General features: G+C 42.6%; 1 protein-coding gene across 1 annotated transcript; it reads left to right on the top strand.

Moving 5' to 3' along the window:
* Nucleotides 1–1,165: 1,165 nt before the first annotated feature.
* LOC110521414 (DCC-interacting protein 13-beta) lies at nucleotides 1,166–17,143 on the top strand. The gene is made up of 20 exons (XM_021598944.3): nucleotides 1,166–1,566; nucleotides 6,073–6,171; nucleotides 7,687–7,746; nucleotides 8,150–8,221; nucleotides 9,249–9,336; nucleotides 9,463–9,504; nucleotides 9,600–9,658; nucleotides 10,028–10,174; nucleotides 10,337–10,572; nucleotides 11,417–11,605; nucleotides 11,736–11,778; nucleotides 11,974–12,030; nucleotides 13,270–13,364; nucleotides 13,517–13,672; nucleotides 13,779–13,831; nucleotides 13,936–14,110; nucleotides 14,230–14,266; nucleotides 14,524–14,679; nucleotides 14,815–14,862; nucleotides 14,962–17,143. The coding sequence occupies exons 1-20, from the start codon at nucleotides 1,513–1,515 to the stop codon at nucleotides 15,091–15,093; spliced, it is 1,998 nt and encodes a 665-aa protein (XP_021454619.1). The 5' UTR covers nucleotides 1,166–1,512; the 3' UTR covers nucleotides 15,094–17,143.
* Nucleotides 17,144–20,405: the final 3,262 nt, after the last annotated feature.

The raw sequence follows: 20,405 nt of genomic DNA, 5'->3' as shown, positions 1-20,405 counted from the left end.
GAGGGCACGACAGTGCCTATTTCCCCTCAGGATACTGAAAAGATTTGGCATGGGTCCTCAGATCCTCAAAAAGTTCTACAGCTGCACCATCAAGAGCATCCTGACTGGTTGCATCCCCTCCTGGTATGGCAACTTCTCGGCCTCCGACCGCAAGGCACTTACAGAGGATAGTGAGTACGGCCCAGTACATCACTGGGGCCAAGCTTCCTGCCATCCAGGACCTCTATACCAGTTGGTGTCAGAGGATGGCCCTAAAATTACCAAAGACTCCAGCCACCCTAGTCATAGACTGTTCTCCAGCAAGCGGTACCGGAGCGCCAAGTCTAGGTCCAAAAGGCTTCTTAACAGCCTCTACTTCAAGCCACAAGTCTCCTGAACAGCTAATCAAATGGCTACCCGGACTGTTTGCATTGACCCCCCCCCCCCCCCCCCACCACCACCACCACACCCATTTTTACGCTGCTGCTACTCTCTGTTTATTATGTGTGCAAGGTTACTTTGCCTTTACCTACATGTACATATTACCTGTAATTACCTTGACTAGCCTGTGCCCCCGCACACTGACTCTGTAGCCTCGCTACTGTTTTTTTATTGTTGCTCTTTAATTATTTGTAATTTTTCAATTTTCTAATTTTTTATTTATTCATTTTTTGCTTCAGTTTATTTTAGTAAATATTTCATAATACTTGTTTTTCTTAAAACTGCATTGTTGGTTAAGGGCTTGTAAGTAAGCATTTCACTGTATACCGAATACCTGTTGTATTCGGCAAATGTCACAAATACAATTTGATTTGACTTGATTTAAACAGCTCGTGTCAATCCTCACCTTTGTGAAATATTATAAATAGACTACAAGGATGATGACAGAGCTAGATTACTTTACAGGTTTTCAATTTCAGGAGCCATGACCTCTTTTCATCTCAACATGTTTTCGAATGACTCATCGCTCAATGTTCTTTGTTGTTGTTTTTGGGGTTCATTTCATAAGCCACTGAACAGAGTTCAACGGAGGTGTTGGGATATAGTTGCATACAACTGAATCCCCTAACGTTCCCATCAAACTGAATAGTCCCTCAAAATGAGGTCATATTCAGGCACGTTGTATTATTTGATTGGCACTAATAGATTACAATAAATGTAATTACCCATGCATCCAGCGGGGGACACTGTTGTCTTGTTTCTCATCCCATTGACAGTGAGCCTACAGGCTACAGAGAAAGACTAGAACAGCCAATACAACAGGAGTTCAACATTCAAAGACAGCTCGTTTTCAGGACAATAACATTATTGTAACTTGTATTTCGAGTGGCCTTAAGTAAGCGTGTCTGATTCTAAATTGTGTCAGTGATCAGGGCAGAACCCTTGCACGACTGGTCACTGGCTGCTCGAAGACTGGCTGGCCAAGGAACGCCTGCAAATGACACGTGTCACCCACATCCGCAGACAAAGCTCTCTGGGAAAGAGAGTCCACGCGCTAAATAATTCAAGTCCGGTCTCTTCGCTGTGAACAAGATGCCAGCCGTCCATACGTTGCTTTTAGAAGAGGCTTTGCAGGACAGTCCTCAGGTGGGTCGATACTATGTTTATGTTATGTGCCGTTATTGAGAGGAAAGGTCTTGTAGGAGATGTGAAATTGGCTAAACCAGCTCCACTGTTGTAGGCTATTTACTCAACTCGACGATGACAGCTTTGAATTGGCTCATTGTTTTGGAAATGTACACTATTCCGCAGTTGCACACTCGCACATTGGCTATGTATCCGATACAAAGTTGATACAATGTGTCACAAGTCGTACCTAATTCCTATCAGAAACAAATGTCGCGTATAATTTGCATATTGCTCGAGATTCGAGAATGCCTTTCCCTTTCTGGTGTGAGCAGTGACGTGATGAGTTGCGCATCGCCCGGCCTGTAGTTGGCAGTTGATAAAACAGTGTGCATCAGAACAACGACTGGTTGTTTATTGTGACAGTCACAGTCTTCTGTAGTGTAGACCATTATGTTTTGCGAATTACATGGATGATTTGTTTGAAGGAAGTGTTCGTATATGTTGTTTTTTGCAAGCACCGGTGTTGGGGCCTCGGCCTATTTTACGGGCTGTTGTAGGGGTTTCTGAGTATGGGAATCCATTGGAATTGGTCAATATCCTAAACTTCCCCGCTATGGGACTGCAATCTGAAGTATATTTCAGTCATGATTTGAGGCACTGACTAAACCTAATTGTCCCCAATAGCTTTGGTGGTGTGGGAATGTAATTCAGTTAATATTTGTAGCCGACTGTTATTAATCAAACTCTTAATCAAACTTTATAACACTGTCTTAATTACACGTATTCTAATACTACTTAATAACAGTTAGGCAAAGAGTCTTGATATATTCCACTTGCAGATACAACCAAATTTAGGCTACATTTCTTTAGGCTAGGCTTCACTGGCACTTATGCTATAATAGGCTGTGTCAGAAAAATCAAGCATATTACACGCACTTAAATGATGGTGTATCTTAAATATGCATGTAGCTTACGACTGGGTCCTTTGAGTTTAAGTTCAACATACAGTACCAGTCAAAAGTTTGGACACCTACTCATTCAAAGGTTTTTCTTTTTCTTTATTTGTACTATTTTCTGCATTGTAGAATAATAGTGAAGACATCGAAACTATGACATAACACATGGAATCATGTAGTAACCCAGAAATAGTAAAGCAGGTCAAAATAGATTTGAGATTTTTCAAAGGAGCCACTGTCTGCTTTGATGACACTCTTGGCATTCTCTCAACCATCTTCACCTGGAATGTTTTTCCAACATCCTTGAAGGAGTTCCCACATATGTTTAACACTTGTTGGCAACTTTTCCTTCACTCTGTGGTCCAACTCATCCCAAACTATCTCATCCCAAACAATTGGGTTGAGGTCTGGTGATTGTGGAGGCCAAGTCATCTGATGCAGCATTTCATCACTCTCCTTCTTGGTGGAGGTGTGTTGGGTCATTGTCCGGTTGAAAAACAAATGATAGTCCCACTAAGCCAAACCAGATGGGATGGCGTATCGCTGCAGAATGCTGTGGAAGCCATGCTGGTTAAGCGTGCCTTGAATTGTGCATTGCTCATGTTTCTTGGCCCAAGCAAGTTTCTTCTTATTATTATTGGTGTCCTTTAGTAGTGGTTTCTTTGCAGAAATTAGACTTTGAAGGCCTGATTCACGCAGTCTCCTCTGAACAGTTGATGTTGAGATGCGTATGTTACTTGAACTTGTGAAGCATTTATTTGGGCTGCTATCTGAGGTGCAGTTAACTGTAATGAACTTATCCTCTGAAGCAGAGGTAACTCTGGGTCTTCATTTCCTGTGGAGGTCCTCATGAGAGCCAGTTTCATCATAGCCCTTGATGGTTTTTGCGGCTGCGCTTGAAGATTCTTTCAAAGTTCTTGACATTTTCCGGATTGACTGAACTTCATGTCTTAAAGTAATGATGGACTGTTGTTTCTCTTTGCTTATTTTAGCTGTTCTTGCCATAATATGGACTTGGTCTTTTACCAAATACGGCTGGCTATCTTCTGTATACCACCCCTACCTTAAATAACGGTTAAATAAAAACCTTGTCACAACACAACTGATTGGCTCAAACGCATTAAGTTCCACAAATTAATGTTTTAACTAGGCACACCTGTTAATTGAAATGCATTCCAGGTGACTACCTCATAAAGCTGGTTGAGAGAATGCCAAGAGAGTGCAAATCTGTCATCAAGGAAAAGGGTGGCTACTTTGAAGAATCTGAAATATAAAATATATTAAATTTTTTTAACACTTTTTTTGGTTACTAAATGATTCCATATGTGTTATTTCATAGTTTTGATGTCTTCACTACTATTCTACAATGTAGAAAATCAAGGCAAAGGGTGGCTACTTTGAAGAATCTGAAATACAGTATAAAATATATTTAGATTTGTTAAACACTTTTTTTGGTTACTAAATTATTCGATATGTTATTTCATAGTGTTGATGTCTTCACTATTATTCTACAATGTAGAAAATAATACAAATAAAGAAAAAGTAGGTGTCCAAACTTATATTTCAGAATAGTTCTTCCTATTCAAATCATGGAATCAATGTGAGTGAGTTAGGGACGAGAAAGTCACATTTCAAATCAGCATATTTATGAATAAAGGGGCTAGGCCTACAAATGGTGTGTAAATACAGTTGAAGTCGGAAGTTTACATACACCTAGCCAAATACATTTAAACTCAGTTTTTCACAATTCCTGACATTTAATCCTAGTAAAAATTCCCTTTTTAGGTCAGTTAGGATCACCACTTTATTTTAAGAATGTGAAATGTCAGAATAATATTAGAAATAATTATTTATTTCATATTTGATTTCTTTCATCACAGTCCCAGTGGGTCAGAAGGTTACATACACTCAATTAGTATTTGGTAGCATTGCCTTTAAATTGTTTAATTTGGGTCAAACGTTTCTGGTAGCCTTCCACAATAAGTTGGGTGCATTTTGGCCCATTCCTCCTGACAGAGCTGGTGAAACTGAGTCAGGTTTGTAGGCCTCCTTGCGCGCACACGCCTTTTCAGTTCTGCCCACAACTTTTCTGTACGATTGAGGTCAGGGCTTTGTGATGGCAACTCCAATACCTTGACTTTGTTATCCTTAAGCCATTTTGCCACAACTTTGGAAGTATGCTTGGGGTCATTGTCCATTTGGAAGACCCATTTGATGTCTTGAGATGTTGCTTCAATATATCCACATCATTTTCCTGCCTCATTATGCCATCTATTTTGTGAAGTGCACCAGTCCCTCCTGCAGCAAAGCACCCCCACAACATGATGCAGCCACCCCCCCAGCTTCACGGTTGGGATAGTGTTCTTCGGCTTGCAAGCCTCCCCCTTTTTCCTCCAAACAGAACAATGGTAATTATGGCCAATCAGTTGTATTTTTGTTTCATCAGACCAGAGGACATTTCTCCAAAAAGTGTGATCTTTGTCCCCATGTGCAGATGCAAACCATAGTATGGCTATTTTTATGGCGGTTTTGGAGCAGTGGCTTTTTCCTTGCTGAAGGGCCTTTCAGGTTATGTCGATATAGGACTCGTTTTACTGTGGATATAGATACTTTTGTACCTGTTTCCTCCAGCATCTTCACAAGGTCCTTTGCTGTTGTTCTGGGCTTGATTTGCACTTTTCGCACCAAAGTACATTCGTCTCAAAGAGACCGAACTCATCTCCTTCCTGAGCGGGATGACGGCTGCGTGGTCCCATGGTGTTTAGACTTGCGTACTATTGTTTGTACAGATGAATGTGGTACCTTCAGGCGTTTGGAAATTGCTCCCATGGATGAACCAGACTTGTGGAGGTCTCTAATTTTTTTCTGAGGTCTTGACTGATTTCTTTAGATTTTCCCATGAGGCACTGAGTTTGAAGGTAGGCCTTGAAATACATCCACAGGTACACCTCCAATTGACTCAAATGATGTCAATTAGCCTATCAGAAGCTTCTAAAGCCATGACATAATTTTCTGGGATTTTCCAAGCTGTTTAAAGGCACAGTCAACTTAGTGTATGGAAACTTCTGACCCACTAGAATTGTGATACAGTGAATTATAAGTGAAATAATCTGTCTGTAAAAATTGATGGAAAAATGACTTGTGTCATTCACAAGGTAGATGTCCTAACGGACTTGCCAAAACTATAGTTTGTTAGCAAGATGTTTGTGGAGTGGTTGAAAAACAAGTTTTGACTCCAACCTAAGTGTATGTAAACGTCTGACTTCAGCAGTATAAATCATTAAATAAAGGTGTGTGCCTCTTTGCCGCACCCATACCAGCTTACCACACTGTGCCAGTATCCAGACAATTACAGGCTGAAGGTCTTACAAGCTTATCCCTCATTTGGTCTATGTCAGCATTTTTCAATCTGTCTAGTGTCTGGCTAGCTGGCTGCCTCCCTGGCTGGCTGCCTCCCTGGCTGGCTGCTTCCCTTCTGCCTGCCTGTCTGTTTATTCCATTGCCACATTGCCTACCTGTCTGTCTGCCATTTGTCATAGGTTTCTGTGTGTCCTTCTCTTCTCTACAGACTCGCTCCTTGCTCAGTGTGTTTGAGGAAGATGCAGGGACTCTCACAGACTACACCAACCAGCTGCTTCAGTCCATGCAGAGGGTGTATGGAGCCCAGGTAACACACACGCATGCACACACATCCAATCTAGGGTTGGGCGGTATCCAGATTTTCATATTGTCATACCATCCTTCTCTCACCCTGGAATTTACGGTATTACAGGCTTAGTACACAAGGGGGAGCCAAAATAGTGCGTTGGGTGTCTATTACCAGAATGATAACAAAATGAGCACAATTAATAGATCATTTCCATGGAGGCTGCTCACTAATATATGCTAATGATCCCAAATGAAAATAAACAAATTGCGAAGATGGGCAATCCAGCTCATAAAGCTATACATATATTGGTAGGAGCTACCGAATGTCATTTTTGGTGAGTTTGTACATTTTCAAGCGAATGTGAATGAGAGACATTGTGCAAATGAACAAAGTTTTGACTCATTCAGTACTAGCTCTGGAGCAGCGTGTGTTCACACTGTGTCTGTGTGGAGTCTGGAGTCGCTAGGGCAACGGGCCTGCCTGCTCTGCTCAGAGAAGATGGGGGAGGAGAAGACCGGTGAGAGAGCAGTGGCAGCTGCACAGAACTCATCCAAAGGGCTTTGACTTCTCAAACACCATATGATGCCCGTCACCTTATTATTTCAGCCACTTACTTAGATAGCAAGTTAAACTAGCGGTCATGTTAATGCATAATTCTGAGTTTTTCAAGCAGAAAACAATAATATAACGCATAAGAAATATCTTCCTGCATTTTGTAAACTCATATCTAAAATGCTTCTAATTGTAATTTCTTCTTGGCATCAGACTAATTTTGTGCTTCAGTTGCACTTCTTAACTCGTATGAGAATTCACGAACAGGCATTATACCAACAGACAGCGCTCCAACTGATGTGTAGCTTCTTTTCTACAGTACTTTTCTTGGTGTAGCCAGCCTATTTTTCTCAGTTAAAATGCAAATTAGCATTAGGCAAAACATTACGAAATGTAGCTGACTTCATTATTTCTATGATGGGCCTAAACATTAGAAATATGATGGCCATGCATAGTTTTTTCAAAAAATACCTTGCTTTTTCATTGGAAGCGCATTTACTTGTGTGGCTGCCAGCCAAATAGCGTTGTCATCTGATGAAAAATATTTGTCTGTCGAATATGTTGAACTAATGTATTTTCTTTGAAGGATAACTATATTTGCACATCCCTGATCACTCTATTGAAGAAAACAACCACAGACTTCCAACAAAACCCCTGTCAATACACAGCTGAACTCACCCGCTCCCACTTTCTCCTGTTGTGCTATTTACAAACAATAAAAAATAAAAAACTCAAATAAATAGTTTCTACGGTATTGACAGTATTGGAAAAACCATCCCATGGCTATTTCCAAGTACCCCAGCATACGGTTAATATGGTATACCGCCCAAGCCTAGTCCAATCCAATTTGAAGTCATTGATTCTTTATGTGAGGATACAATAGCTTAGTTTGCATGTGTGCAGTTTCTGAGAGTTGGTTTCGTGTAAGACGGTTCATCCAGAGGATAAACTGCTAATGACATCACTTCCTGTGTTCTCCAGAGTGAGATGGGATTGGCTACAGAACAGCTGTCCAGACAGCTACTGGAGTATGAGAAGCAAGTATGTCTCATTGAGAATATTGGACAACGATCATGTACTTAACTGCAGTGTATTGCGATATAGCTGTTACCTAGCATTATTTCAGAAAGTCTTTAAATGTATGTAGTTCTGTCCTTGAGCTGTTCTTGTCTATTAATGTTCTGCATTATGTCATTTTTGTAACATTTTGAGTGGACCCCAGGTAGAGTAGCTGCTGAAATAGCAACAGCTAATGGGGATCTAATAACTAAATAAAACTTCTACCATTGGATTTGTTAGCATATTGTCCCTTTACAGGAGAGAGCAGCATGCCAGAAATTTGATGGGAATTTAGTATTTCTAACATCATAGCCTCAATGTTTATTTTGAATGTGCTAAATTCAGTGTTTTATGACATTTTTAAGTCACGTTTTGTTTTCTTCAGAATTTTGCCCTTGGTAAAGGTGACGAGGAGGTGATCAGCACACTGCAGCAATTTGCCAAAACTGTGGGGGAGGTGAGGCTAGTGCATCTGCGTGTTTGTGAGCATGCTGTTTACACAAGGAGTGTTTGTGTGCATATAGGAGTTTCTGGTCTGAGAAGAGTGAGTGTCAACGACAGTGTGTGGATGTGTGCAACAGTCATGGAATATATGGAGGTGGTAAAAATATTCCCCAAATACCCTGTCACAATTGTATGCATTGGGAAGTTGAATTATAGGCTGTCCCTTGTCATTACAACGGACACATTTCAACATTAGAGCAGCACTCTGTAGAGGCTATGGCCTCCAGGATGAGGTAGAGAGACCAGTAGAGGTACAGCCAGGTAGAGAATTGCTCTGGTTTTCCTGGAGGTGGAGGTGTAGTCCAGTGGTTAAGAGCGTTGGGCCAGTAACCGAAAGGTCGAATACCCGAGCCGACTATGTGAAAAAAACTGTCAGTGTGCCCTTGCACAAGTCACTTAACCCTAATTGCTCCTGTAAATCGCTCTGAATAAGAGTGTCTGCTGAAATGTAAAAAACTGTTACTTTAGACAGATGGATTGAGCCATAGGGGGTCTGTGGGCCTGGCTGGCTAGCCTGTGCTGGAGAGACATTAGAGCAGTCATTGTTTGCCCTTCTGGCCTAACTACACAGGCCTAAAGAATGCATCCATCTTCCTGCAGATTACACCTAACCCTGCTCTGACCGTAGGTCCACACTACTGCAGGTGTTGTACACCATTGTGTTTTTACTTGGTAGATGGTTTAGCACTTATCTGAATTTGGCTTCTTTGAATATGACTTGATAGTGAAATGAACCAGTCCAAGTCGAGGATAGCTGCATAGGGTATATGCTTTATATTGGTAAGAAATTACAGGATGAAATTCATCTTCAGACCAAGAAAATGTGTTTTGACTGGTTCTCAATTACACAATAGGGATTTGGCTGTGTGATGAGCAGTAATTTGAATGAACTGCTTTTCAACTTCCTTTTGAACCACAATCAATCAACCCCTGCTGTTTTCAGGGTGTCTCTGGGTAATTTAGTTCTCTCTCCTTCCCAGCTGAATACACTACACTCCGAGCTGGCCACTCAGATGGCTGACAGGATGATCTTTCCCATGATCCAGTTCAGAGAGAAGGATCTTACAGGTAGACACAAACACTTGCTCATCAGCCAGTTGCTTTCACTCATTTTGAATATAATCTGTATGTGATTGATTCTGGTTTTGTGATTTGTCATGGTTTTTGACACTGAATCTGTATTTGACTTCTCAGAGATAAGCACATTGAGAGAAATATTTGGTATCGCCTCTGATGGTATGTATGGGCTTCTCAAATTTGATATGGTTTTGGAGTTGGCATAACACAGTAGCTGATCGTCTTAGCTCATGTCCACTCCTTCCCCCTCACAGAGCATGAGGCTGCCATGGTCAAGTACAGCAGACTGCCCAAGAAGAAGGAGAATGAGAAGGTAGTGATGGGGACTGTATGAGACGTGTACTAGCCAAACCTCTTAACAGTACAACAACGCACTGGTAGTACCTGTTAAACTGGTACAATAGATAACATTGCCTCATAATAGTTGAGAGGTCATGACATATGTTAGTTGAGAGGTCATGTTGCTCTACTTTGCTCTCCCTCTGATTAGCTGGGTATATGTGGGCGGACAGGTAGCCTAGAGGTTAAGAGTGTTGGGCCAGAAACCGAAAGGTCACAATCTGTCTGTGCCCTTAAGCAAGGCACTTAACCCTAATCGCTCCTGTAAGTCGCACCGGATAAGAGCGTCTGCTAAATGACGTGTGTGTGTGTGTGAGTGATTAATTACTGTGTTATGGTGCAGGTGAAAGCTGAATTGGTGGGGGAGGTGGCCTACTCCAGGAGGAAGCAGCACCAGGCCTCCATGCAGTATTATTGTGCCCTCAACGCCCTGCAGTACCGCAAGAGAGTGGCCATGCTGGAGCCCATGCTTGGTTACACACAGGCCCAGGTACCAACACACACCCAAATTCACATTGCAAGTCGTTAACCCAATATCAACACGCTCTTTACTCCTACCGCAATAAACCAGGACACCACACACTGCTGTGGTCCTACAGCAAGTCAGAACTTGAGAAGCAATGAATGTCTTCTCTCTTTGTGTCCCTCTCAGATCAACTTCTATAAGAAAGGCATAGATCTAGTTTCAAAGAAAATGGACAGCTTCCTGGGGTCAGTGTCCAGCATGACACAAAATATCCAGGCTCAGTTGGACTCAGAGGCTGAGGCCATGCGTATGACCCAGAGAGAGCTGCTCTCCATGGAGGACACGGTCTACATGCCTGACCGCGACCCCGCCCCTGTCAACCGCACTCTCATACAGAAGGCAGGCTACCTCAACATCAGGAAGTAAGGCTCTGTTTGATTAAGTTCAATTCAGTCTTCCAATATCTTGCATTTGAGGGTGATTTCATTTCACCCAGTCCTTCATTCAATGCTCCTTTTTTTTCAATTCGGTGTGTCAGTGTTCAATGTCTTTTCCTTGTTTAACGTTTTCAGGCTATAGCTGGATGTGTTAAATTGTGAACAATTGTGTCACTGCAGGTCTTGTTTTTATTCCGTATCAAAGGAAACATTAATGAATGTGTCAAACTACAATTACAAGTTGTCTCAAAGTTACACTCTTTGTACTTCAGTGAATACAATTTGTTTGTCAGCTCTGGCAAGGTGGGCTGTCAGCTACGATTCTAGCTAAATATAAGAAGAAAAACCTGGCTTGACGTAGAATTGCAGAACTAACGTTGTGATTTAGTAATGTGTCAGAGCTGTCAAATACAGTCTTTGACAAATGTCTGCAGCACAAAATAAAAGGTTCTGCAGAATGACATTTTATTTAATGACACATCTGTCTCAAATGCTTGACAAGCGCAGCTATGCCAAAAGATAATTAGTTCTGGGTTTTTTTATGGACAGATCTGAGTCATACAAAAAGTTTTGCGATTTGAGCTGTCAGCACTTTCTGATTGCTTTTAGATTTCCGATTGAGATGTTTAGTTCTAATAGCTGAGTCATGGAGACGGCAGCTGCTCCAACACTGTGAACTGGGTGGTGTTCACTAGGAACGAAATGGAAGCAGATGGGGGAAAGGACTACCTGAATTATTGTTTTCGTTTTACGTTGCAAAAGTTTTACCTATTTATTTATTTTCTATGGTGTGCCGTAATGAACACAACCCTTTTCTGCTCCCCAACAGTAAGACGGGCCTAGTCACCACAGCCTGGGACCGGCTTTACTTCTTCACCCAGGGAGGGAACCTCATGTGCCAGCCGAGAGGGGCAGTGGCAGGGGGCATGGTGCTGGACCTGGATAACAGCTCTGTCATGGCCGTAGAGTGCGAGGACAGACGCTACTGTTTTCAGATCACCTCCCCCAATGGTAAAACGTATGTACGCTAAGTATTCACACTTCCTCCTCACCAAGACCCTCACTGGTCACGCACAGATTTGTGAGGAAGACTTCTTATGAGCCTACAAACAGTGTTGTGTTTTAATTTTGTTATTGGGATTTTGCAGGTCAATGATTTTACAAGCAGAGAGCAAAAGGGAATATGAAGAAGTATGTATCATACCAGTCAAATCTTTTGTACCTGTTTCTTTCATCCATGTGTTAAAAGACATTGTTACGGTTTCATCCATGAAAGTTCTTCTTGCCTGCCTGTCACACGCTGCAATAGAGGAGCTATTTGAAATCCCTGATGTTTGTTGAGCAATGGATGTGAGTCTAATACTTTCCTCCGTTTCTCATCTCCAGTGGATTTGCACTTTGAACAATATCTCCCGACAGATCTACCTGACTGACAACCCTGAGGTACAGTATATATACTCTCTCTAATCAATACAGTGAGATAAGTAGTACATCAGTAGTATTTCATAGCACTTGAAAGAAGTCACAATGACTAAATCAATATTTTGTTGTGTGTGTGATAAGGCGAAGACAGACATGTTTTTTAAATTATTTTTATTTTACACCAAGTCCATTCCATATGTGTAGCAGCAGGGCACTGTGATTGACTGATACAGGACAGGATGTTTCCAGAGTCCAGTATAGCCCTAGAGACTTTGCAGGGGGCTGATTATGCTCTGGTCTGGTCTAGTTTTTAGCAGATTTCCTGATTGTTTTAGAGATGATTGTGCTCCCATGGGATATCTCTAAACTGGGATATGGTCTTTTACAGATGAAAGATCTTAATTTGATCACGCTTTTGTTACTTTGTATTTTACTGCATAGCAGAACATGCCAAATTGTAATGTATTTCAGTTTTTAAAAGGTTTGCAATTTTCTCTTTGAAATTTCAGACTTGATTTGCCCTAAAGAAAAATTTCCCAACCAGTACAAAAATGTACGTGAATTATAATCACATAATAATTCACATTTCCTGTTGCGTCAGGATAATTTTCCTGTTGTAACAAACTGGGTCAAATGAAGATCCTACATCTGGATGATCCTACATCTGATTATCAGAGGCTGCTGATTCCACCCAGTTGAACTTAAACCCATTCTCTATGCACATAACAAGACTAAGAGGCTCTATCTATACTGTGTGTGTATGCATGCTTGTGGGTGCATATGTGTGCGTGCACCAGCAGGTTCTGCATGTTCAGAAGTATGCTTTTCCTTAATTTGTACACATAAACAAATGCATCGTATGTTCTGTTACTTCGTCTCTGACCTCATGGCTCCCTAGTGCCCGTGGGTAATTTGTTTATTCCAAACAAACCAGGAAGCAACTCTGGCAAGATGCAAACAACTGATGGGTTAGTGTAAGGTCAAGTACTGCTTCCAATTGATACTTTTCATAGGCCTATATGGTGTACATAGCCTGTTATGTATTATGTAAGTCTTATACTAATCTATTGATGACAGTAAAGAAGGTTGGTTTGATCCCAGACTACTTCTATACCTGCCTCAAACTAAATAATGTTCCCAGTATAATTAACCAAACTATGCCCTCTTGTGGCACCATGTGTTAGTCACAGAGCATAATGTTAGGACTTTTATCATTATTACAGTGTAATGACAGAAACTGCACCCTGTTCCCCTCTTTAGGCAGTGGCCATCAGACTGAACCAGACAGCCATTCAGGCGGTCACTCCCATCACCAGCTTTGAGAAGAGAGGAGAGGGCTCGCCCAACCCAGACAGGTTAGCCTCAATCATGCAGAGGAAACACCTTGCTTTTCCTGGATTTCCCCAAGAGGAAAATAAAGAATATATGCATGTGTTATTTCAGGAATTCTGATAGTACACTCACACACACTCTTCCTCTCTCTTAATTTCCCTCCCTCTTTCTGCAGGGCTAAGCCAGGTGGGATGCAGTCCTCTAGCGGTGCGTCCCAAAAGACCTCCAGTGCTCCTGAGCCAGAGGACCTGATAGTTCCCGGGACACCCATCCAGTTTGACATCATGTTGCCTGCCTCGGAGTTCCAGGACCAGAACAGGGCTGGAGGGAGGTAAGATCGTCACCACAGGGCTGGTGTGTCAGAACCAGTTCCTGTACGCTGATTTGTACAATAATAGCTCAACTGGGTTTAATTGTGTGTGTTTCTTCGCTGACAGGCGTACAAACCCTTTCGGAGAAACAGACGATGACTGCTCCCCTGAAAGCGACGGTAGGAGTGTCTCCATTCCAGTTTTCATTGGTACTGTACTCTTAATGGACTACATATCTACAGATCCTCTCTGTCTCCTGATGTGTGTGCCTGTGTGTGTGTAGACTCCCTGCTGCAGCAGGTGTTTGCAGTGCGGTTCCTGGGCTCCATGGCGGTGCGTTCGGGACAAACCCAGGAAGTGATCTATGAGGCCATGAGACAGGTGCTGGCGGCTCGAGCCATCCACAACATCTTCAGAACCACAGAGTCCCATCTCATGGTCACGAGCAGCTGTCTCAGGTACAGTAACCAGTCAAACAGCAGACCTATGAAAGTGCTTACAGATTTTAACCTTGCCACTGTGCTTCTGCCAGCTATGTTGATTCATTGTGTTCTCTTTTTTGTTATCTTTACCACAGGTTGATTGACCCCCAGACACAAGTCACAAGAATCGGTGTAAGGGCCTGAAAAATGTATCCTTAGTAGGCTGCGTTTACACAGGCAGTCCAATTCTGATCTTTTTCCACTAGCTGGCCTTTTGATCAATCAGATCGGCTCTGAAAAAGATCTGATGTGATTGGTCAAAAGAACAATTAGTGGAAAAAATATCAGAATTGGGCTGCCTGTGTAAAGGCAGCAGTATACTGTAGTGTAATGTTGTCTGTTCACTAGTGTTTCACTCCTGCTCTCTCTCTCCTCTTCCTCCCTCACAGTTCCAGCTACAGGAGGTGACCCAGTTTGTGGCCCACCAGGAGAACGGCAGGCTGATGGGCTTTGTGGTGGAGGGGCGAGACTGGGGCGAGGACGACGAGGAGGGAGAGCCCTCCTTTAGTGCGTTTGTCTTTGAGAGCAACACAGAGGGGGAGAAGGTAAGACATCTTAAACACATTCATGTGCTGGACTCACTATGGCACAGAGCCTTCAGTCAGTGAATTCACTTGTCTTTTATTTGTCATGGGTTAATCTGTTTCACAATGTAATTTGTGTCATATCTACATTCACAGATATGCTACACAATAAGCTTGGGGAAGGATATTATGGAGGCAAAGAAGGTATGTTTTTAAATCAACCTCAATTTACTAATTCTCAATCTAACCCACTAATTGTGTGTGTGTGTGTGTGTGTGTGTGTGTGTGTGTGTGTGTGTGAAGGACCCAGAGGCTCTAGTCCAGCTGTTGAAGAACATGCCTCTGACCAATGAGGGCAAGTTCCTCCTGCTGGACAACGAGACAGGCAACACGGCTAACGGAGGCGCACCGGATGAGGAGGAGTCTGAGGCCTAGCCAGACCCAGGGGAGGGTCTGAGGTTCCCCCAACAAACACCTCCTCACGTGGCGTTTCTGTGTTCTCATGAGCGCTACCTCTGACTCTAATCTGGTACTAACTGTTGACCACTTGACCAGGAAAAACCCCTATATGGTGTATCCCTTATGACCACAAGAGTTACATACAGGTACTTATACAAAGGGACAATGTTTAGGTTTACTATTTACGTTATTTCACTCTTTTTCACTGGTGGAATGAATATCCTCAGCCACCCTGTCAGTTTAAACCGGGACCTCCAACACTTATACACTTACATTTCATAACTTTGAGTTTAGTGGTACCATTGTGTCTGTGCTGCAGTAGAAGTATTGTGTAGAGATGGATGGCCATGACATCTTACTTTTCAGCAGCACTTAATATACATCTATCATTCCTATAGGACAATATTGCACTTCCAAGGTTTCTATTTAATCAAAGGCTTGATGTCTGTAGTAGAATGCACTAACTTCAGATGTTGTCTGGCAGCATTCTAAAGTAATGAAAAGGAAAGGGTTTTAGGCCAATCAGATTGCGTGTCAACCCATGTTGGCCGACATCCACATAGCATGTTAGATAACTTGTAACGCGGCTGCATGGGATTTGTCAGATAAAAAGTTGGGTGTTTACTTCGTTGCATTCCATGGCAGTGTCTGCAATAAGGTAATGCAAGGAGCCGCTTGTGGATATGACAGCTGTTATGCATTTCCACCTCCGACACCGTCAAAACAACTGCTATTCGGAGGATGGCTAGCACAGATCTGATAGAATCGAGCCCTTAATTCTATTGGCTTCATAGAATCTGAAAATCGAAACAAAACACTAATGGCAAAGGGGAAATCACTGATGCATTGCATTTTCGATCGAGAATTGCATTCCTGCGTGTATATTCTCTTAGCCCTGATTAACCTGCAATACTAAACGTCATGTATGTGCGGTTTCTGAATGTAAGATGTTTTTGTAATGTGGAATAATAAAGACAATAGGTCAAAGCTCGACTTTGTGTTGACCGCAAGGTCATTCAGTGTTGACCAAGGTGTTTGCTTGCATGCCGAGATGATTGGCAACTTTAAAACAGCTTTTACAGAGTTTTGTCTGGGTAGGTGTTTTTCTTAGTTGGTCATATTGTAAGGCCTAACATACCGACCAGACCCCTTGCACGCATGTTGATTTTGACCACCCACACCAGACTCGATCAGGGCATGCAGGTTGAAATATCCAAACAAACTCTGAACCAACTACATTAACTTGGACAGGTTGAAAAGCATTAAACATTTATGGCAATTTAGCTAGATAGCTTGTTGTTGCTAGCTAATTTGTCCGGGGATATATACATTGTTGTTATTTGACCTGAAATGCACAAGGTCCTCTACTCCAACAATTCATCCACAGATAAAAGGGTAAACCGAGTTTGTTTCTAGTAATCTCTCCTCCTTCAGGCTTCTTCTTCTTCTTTGGACTTTATATGGCGGTGGACAACCAACTTTAAGGTGCGACATGAGCAGTGTGGTCAGAATGTAATTCAGTTCCCTCCTTTTCCCTCAAGGGCTTTTATGACATTCTGTTTAAATGGCTGTCTATAGACAGAGTTGGTTTTGCATTCCTGCATTGTTTACTCATTAAACCACGAAGGAGTCATTTTAGGGTCAAATTTAAATTGTATGTAAATCAATTTTTTACTTTGTCATGCATTGATGTCGATGAGACTAAGTGAAAATTTGACTTAAACGGACGTTAGGATTCTTCCCCTAGAGAGGATCCATCTTCTGTAATCCTCCTTAGTGTCTGCCCTTCATGTTGCTACAACTCCCTTGTGTTCCCTCTGCTTTCTAAGTAAAATGTACTGTCAGGGAAAATATATACAAGCCATCTGGAAAATGTACTAAAAGTGGCAAGTGCATTGTTCTCCTTTGCTGGAATTTCTCTTTTGTAAATGACCTTTGGTGGTATATGACAGTGTGTTCACTTCCCATAAGGCTTTACACTTTAGGAAACGTTAACATTCAATCTTTAATAAATATATAAGTGACATTTTCTTAGTCCCTTAAGTATTTTTGTATTATTTATACACAGGGTTTGAGGAACGGGGTGGAAAGTAGGGGAGTGGCACTGGAGCTTTGGGTAGTGTCGTTACGTTTGGCATCAGCGTGTAGGGGGGTTGTAAGGTTGTAACCATTACCTTTGATAGTGTACAGCATTGTGGACAGGGGACATCATACTGCACGATGAGGCACATTGAAGCTGTCAAACAGGTTGTTGAGGTACATTGTACTTACATTTTAAATGTGGATAGACTCATGTCGATCCTTAATAGGGGATATTTGAAGCAACAAACATACATTACTACCACATATTGCAATTGGTGTAGGGAGAGAGATTTGTACACATGCACATAATAAACATATTCATGGTATCATTAGTTTCTAAACACATACATTACCAGTCAAAAGTTGCAGGGTTGCAGGGATTTTTTTACATTGTAGAATAATAGTTATAACATCAAAACTATGAAATAACACATGTGGAATCATGCAGTAACCAAAATATTGTTAAACAAATCAAAATATATTTTATATTTGAGATTCTTCAAAGTAGCCACCCTTTTGCCTTGATGACAGCAATCTACTGCACACACACACATTGGCTCCCTCATACACTCCGGTCTCTGACCTTTGTAGCGTAGCTCTAGGCAGTTGAGTGTCAGGGGTATGAGGGTGGAAGGTCTCAGGGAGGAAGCACAGGGCAAAGGTGAAGTTAGGAGCCATGGAGACTGTCTCCATGGAGACTACTGGAGAGCCTTACTCAGGACCAGGAGTCTGACGACTACCTATCTGACGAGAGGAGAACACACACATGGGTTAGAAATGAAAACACCACTTACAAAACACAGAACACGCTGACAGAAAAAGCACAGCAAATACACACCCAGGCAAAACACACACAAGTACATAATATAAACACACCACGGTGTGCATACTACCCTACATACCACCCTGCATACCACTGCTGGCTTGCTTCTGAAGCTCAGCAGGGTTGGTCCTGGATGGAAGACCAGATGCTGCTGGAAGTGGTGTTGGAGGGCCAGTAGGAGGCACTCTTTCCTCTGGTCTGAAAACATATCCCAATGCCCCAGGGCAGTGATTGGGGACACTTCCCTGTGTAGGGTGCCGTCTTTCGGATGGGACGTTAAACGGGTGTCCTGACTCTCTGAGGTCATTAAAGATCCCATGGAACTTATCGTAAAAGTAGGTTGTTAACCCTGGTGTCCTGGCTAAATTCCCAATCTGGCCCTCAACCCATCACGGTCACCTAATAATCCCCAGTTTACAATTGGCTCATTCATCCTCCCTCCTCTCCCTGTAACTATTCCCCAGGTCGTTGCTGCAAATGAGAACATGTTCTCAGTCAACTTACCTGGTAAAATAACAGATAAATAAATAAAAGGTATGACAGCTGCATTCTTTTATCCTCAAAGATCAGGTTGCTGAGAGACTGGGCAAACTACCCATCAGCAGGAAGTGCCTGAGGGCCTTAAAGTGCCTCTCCACCACCACCACTTTGTTGACCAATGATACACTGGGGGAGAGAGGAGGGGGGTTAACAGGAGTACGAAATAGTCCGTGCTAAGCACACAAATAGAGCGATGTTGTAGAGGAAACGGCTCACAAAAACAGACATGGTGAGATTCTACTTCAAAATATATGTGTATAATACATTTGTGGTTCCTTCAATAAAATAGCTTATAATCAAATAGATGACTACTGTTAATTTCCTGGCCAACTTTAGACTGGAGTAGTCCGTTCCTGATACGTATGATGCAATGGCCTTTTATCAATTCCATCTTGCTCACCTCCTGCATACTGTCTCCTCCGTCATCTCTCACCTCCTGCATACTGTCTCCTCCGTCATCTCTCACCTCCTGCATACTGTCTCCTCCGTCATCTCTCACCTCCTGCATACTGTCTCCTCCGTCATCTCTCACCTCCTGCATACTCTCTCCTCCGTCATCTCTCACCTCCTGCATACTCTCTCCTCCGTCATCTCTCACCTCCTGCATACTCTCTCCTCCGTCATCTCTCACCTCCTGCATACTGTCTCCTCGGTCATCTCTCACCTCCTGCATACTGTCTCCTCCGTCATCTCTCACCTCCAGCATACTGTCTCCTCCGTCATCTCTCACCTCCTGCATACTGTCTCATCCGTCATCTCTCACCTCCTGCATACTGTCTCCTCCGTCATCTCTCACCTCCTGCATACTGTCTCCTCCGTCATCTCTCACCTCCTGCATACTCTCTCCTCCGTCATCTCTCACCTCCTGCATACTCTCTCCTCCGTCATCTCTCACCTCCTGCATACTGTCTCCTCCGTCATCTCTCACCTCCTGCAAACTGTCTCCTCCGTCATCTCTCACCTCCTTTTGGAAAAGGTCAAAGTTAATGGAGGAGAGTCAGCGAGGAGCGTGAACGTGGATGAAATGAGATTGCTCAAAATGAGTCTCCTTCTCCACTCACGCGCCATTAGGCTAATTACATTTCCAGGGCTGGATCCCAAAATAAATGTGTAAAGTGCTCAAAACAAATGAAGTCAGTTGTGCAGAAAGTTGTATAGATAAAACAATACGTAGCATATTGTTTTTAAACTGTGCATGTTTTTCTCTGACAAAACAGAAGCTGATTCAAAGGTGGGTGTGGCAGACTTAAAAACTCTTCTGCAGTAGGATACACATGAGGATCCTCGATGAAAGGTGGCTATCGAGGAGGGGAGGGAACTTTCATTTGCCAATTAACGAATTGACACACTTCTCGACCACTTATTGGTTTCCAGGTCATGGAGCAAAGAGGACAGAGGACTGTCTTTTGCCCAAACGAGAATCTCCCAGTGACTTGGGACTGTCATGGAAGTGTGCACTATACCAGCGTTTCTCAAATCTCTCCCCAGGAAACTACAGCCATTCCACGTGTTTGATCTATTCCAGAGATATCACACCTGATTCAACTTGTCAGCTAAGCATCAAGCCCTTATGTAGTGAATCAGGGGAACTAGTTCAGAGCTACAAGAAAATAGTGAAACACCTGGGAGTCCCGGAGGAGAGGTTTGAGAAGCACTGCACTATACTACAACAGTGCGTGTGAAGTGCACTAATCAGGAGTTGACTGCATAACCTATACATTATTTATACATGTAGGCATATATGGATTTCACAGGTGGCCCTTTAGTTGGGGAGGATGGTAATGTCTGAACGGAATAGATGGAGTGGTATCAAACATATGGTTTCACTGTGTTTGATACCATT

This window comes from Oncorhynchus mykiss, chromosome 4, assembly GCF_057628025.1.
Source record: "Oncorhynchus mykiss isolate SJ-2025 chromosome 4, ASM5762802v1, whole genome shotgun sequence".
Classification (NCBI taxonomy): Eukaryota; Metazoa; Chordata; class Actinopteri; order Salmoniformes; family Salmonidae; genus Oncorhynchus; species Oncorhynchus mykiss.
This window is presented reverse-complemented; position numbering and strand designations above follow the sequence as displayed.

Excerpts from the sequence above, each read along its gene's own strand:
- LOC110521414 (XM_021598944.3), top strand. The coding sequence starts at position 1,513 with ATGCCAGCCGTCCATACGTTGCTTTTAGAAGAGGCTTTGCAGGACAGT. Across the intron at positions 12,031-13,269 it reads ACCTGACTGACAACCCTGAG|GCAGTGGCCATCAGACTGAA; the intron begins GTACAGTATATA and ends TCCCCTCTTTAG. Across the intron at positions 14,267-14,523 it reads CACAAGTCACAAGAATCGGT|TTCCAGCTACAGGAGGTGAC; the intron begins GTAAGGGCCTGA and ends CCTCCCTCACAG.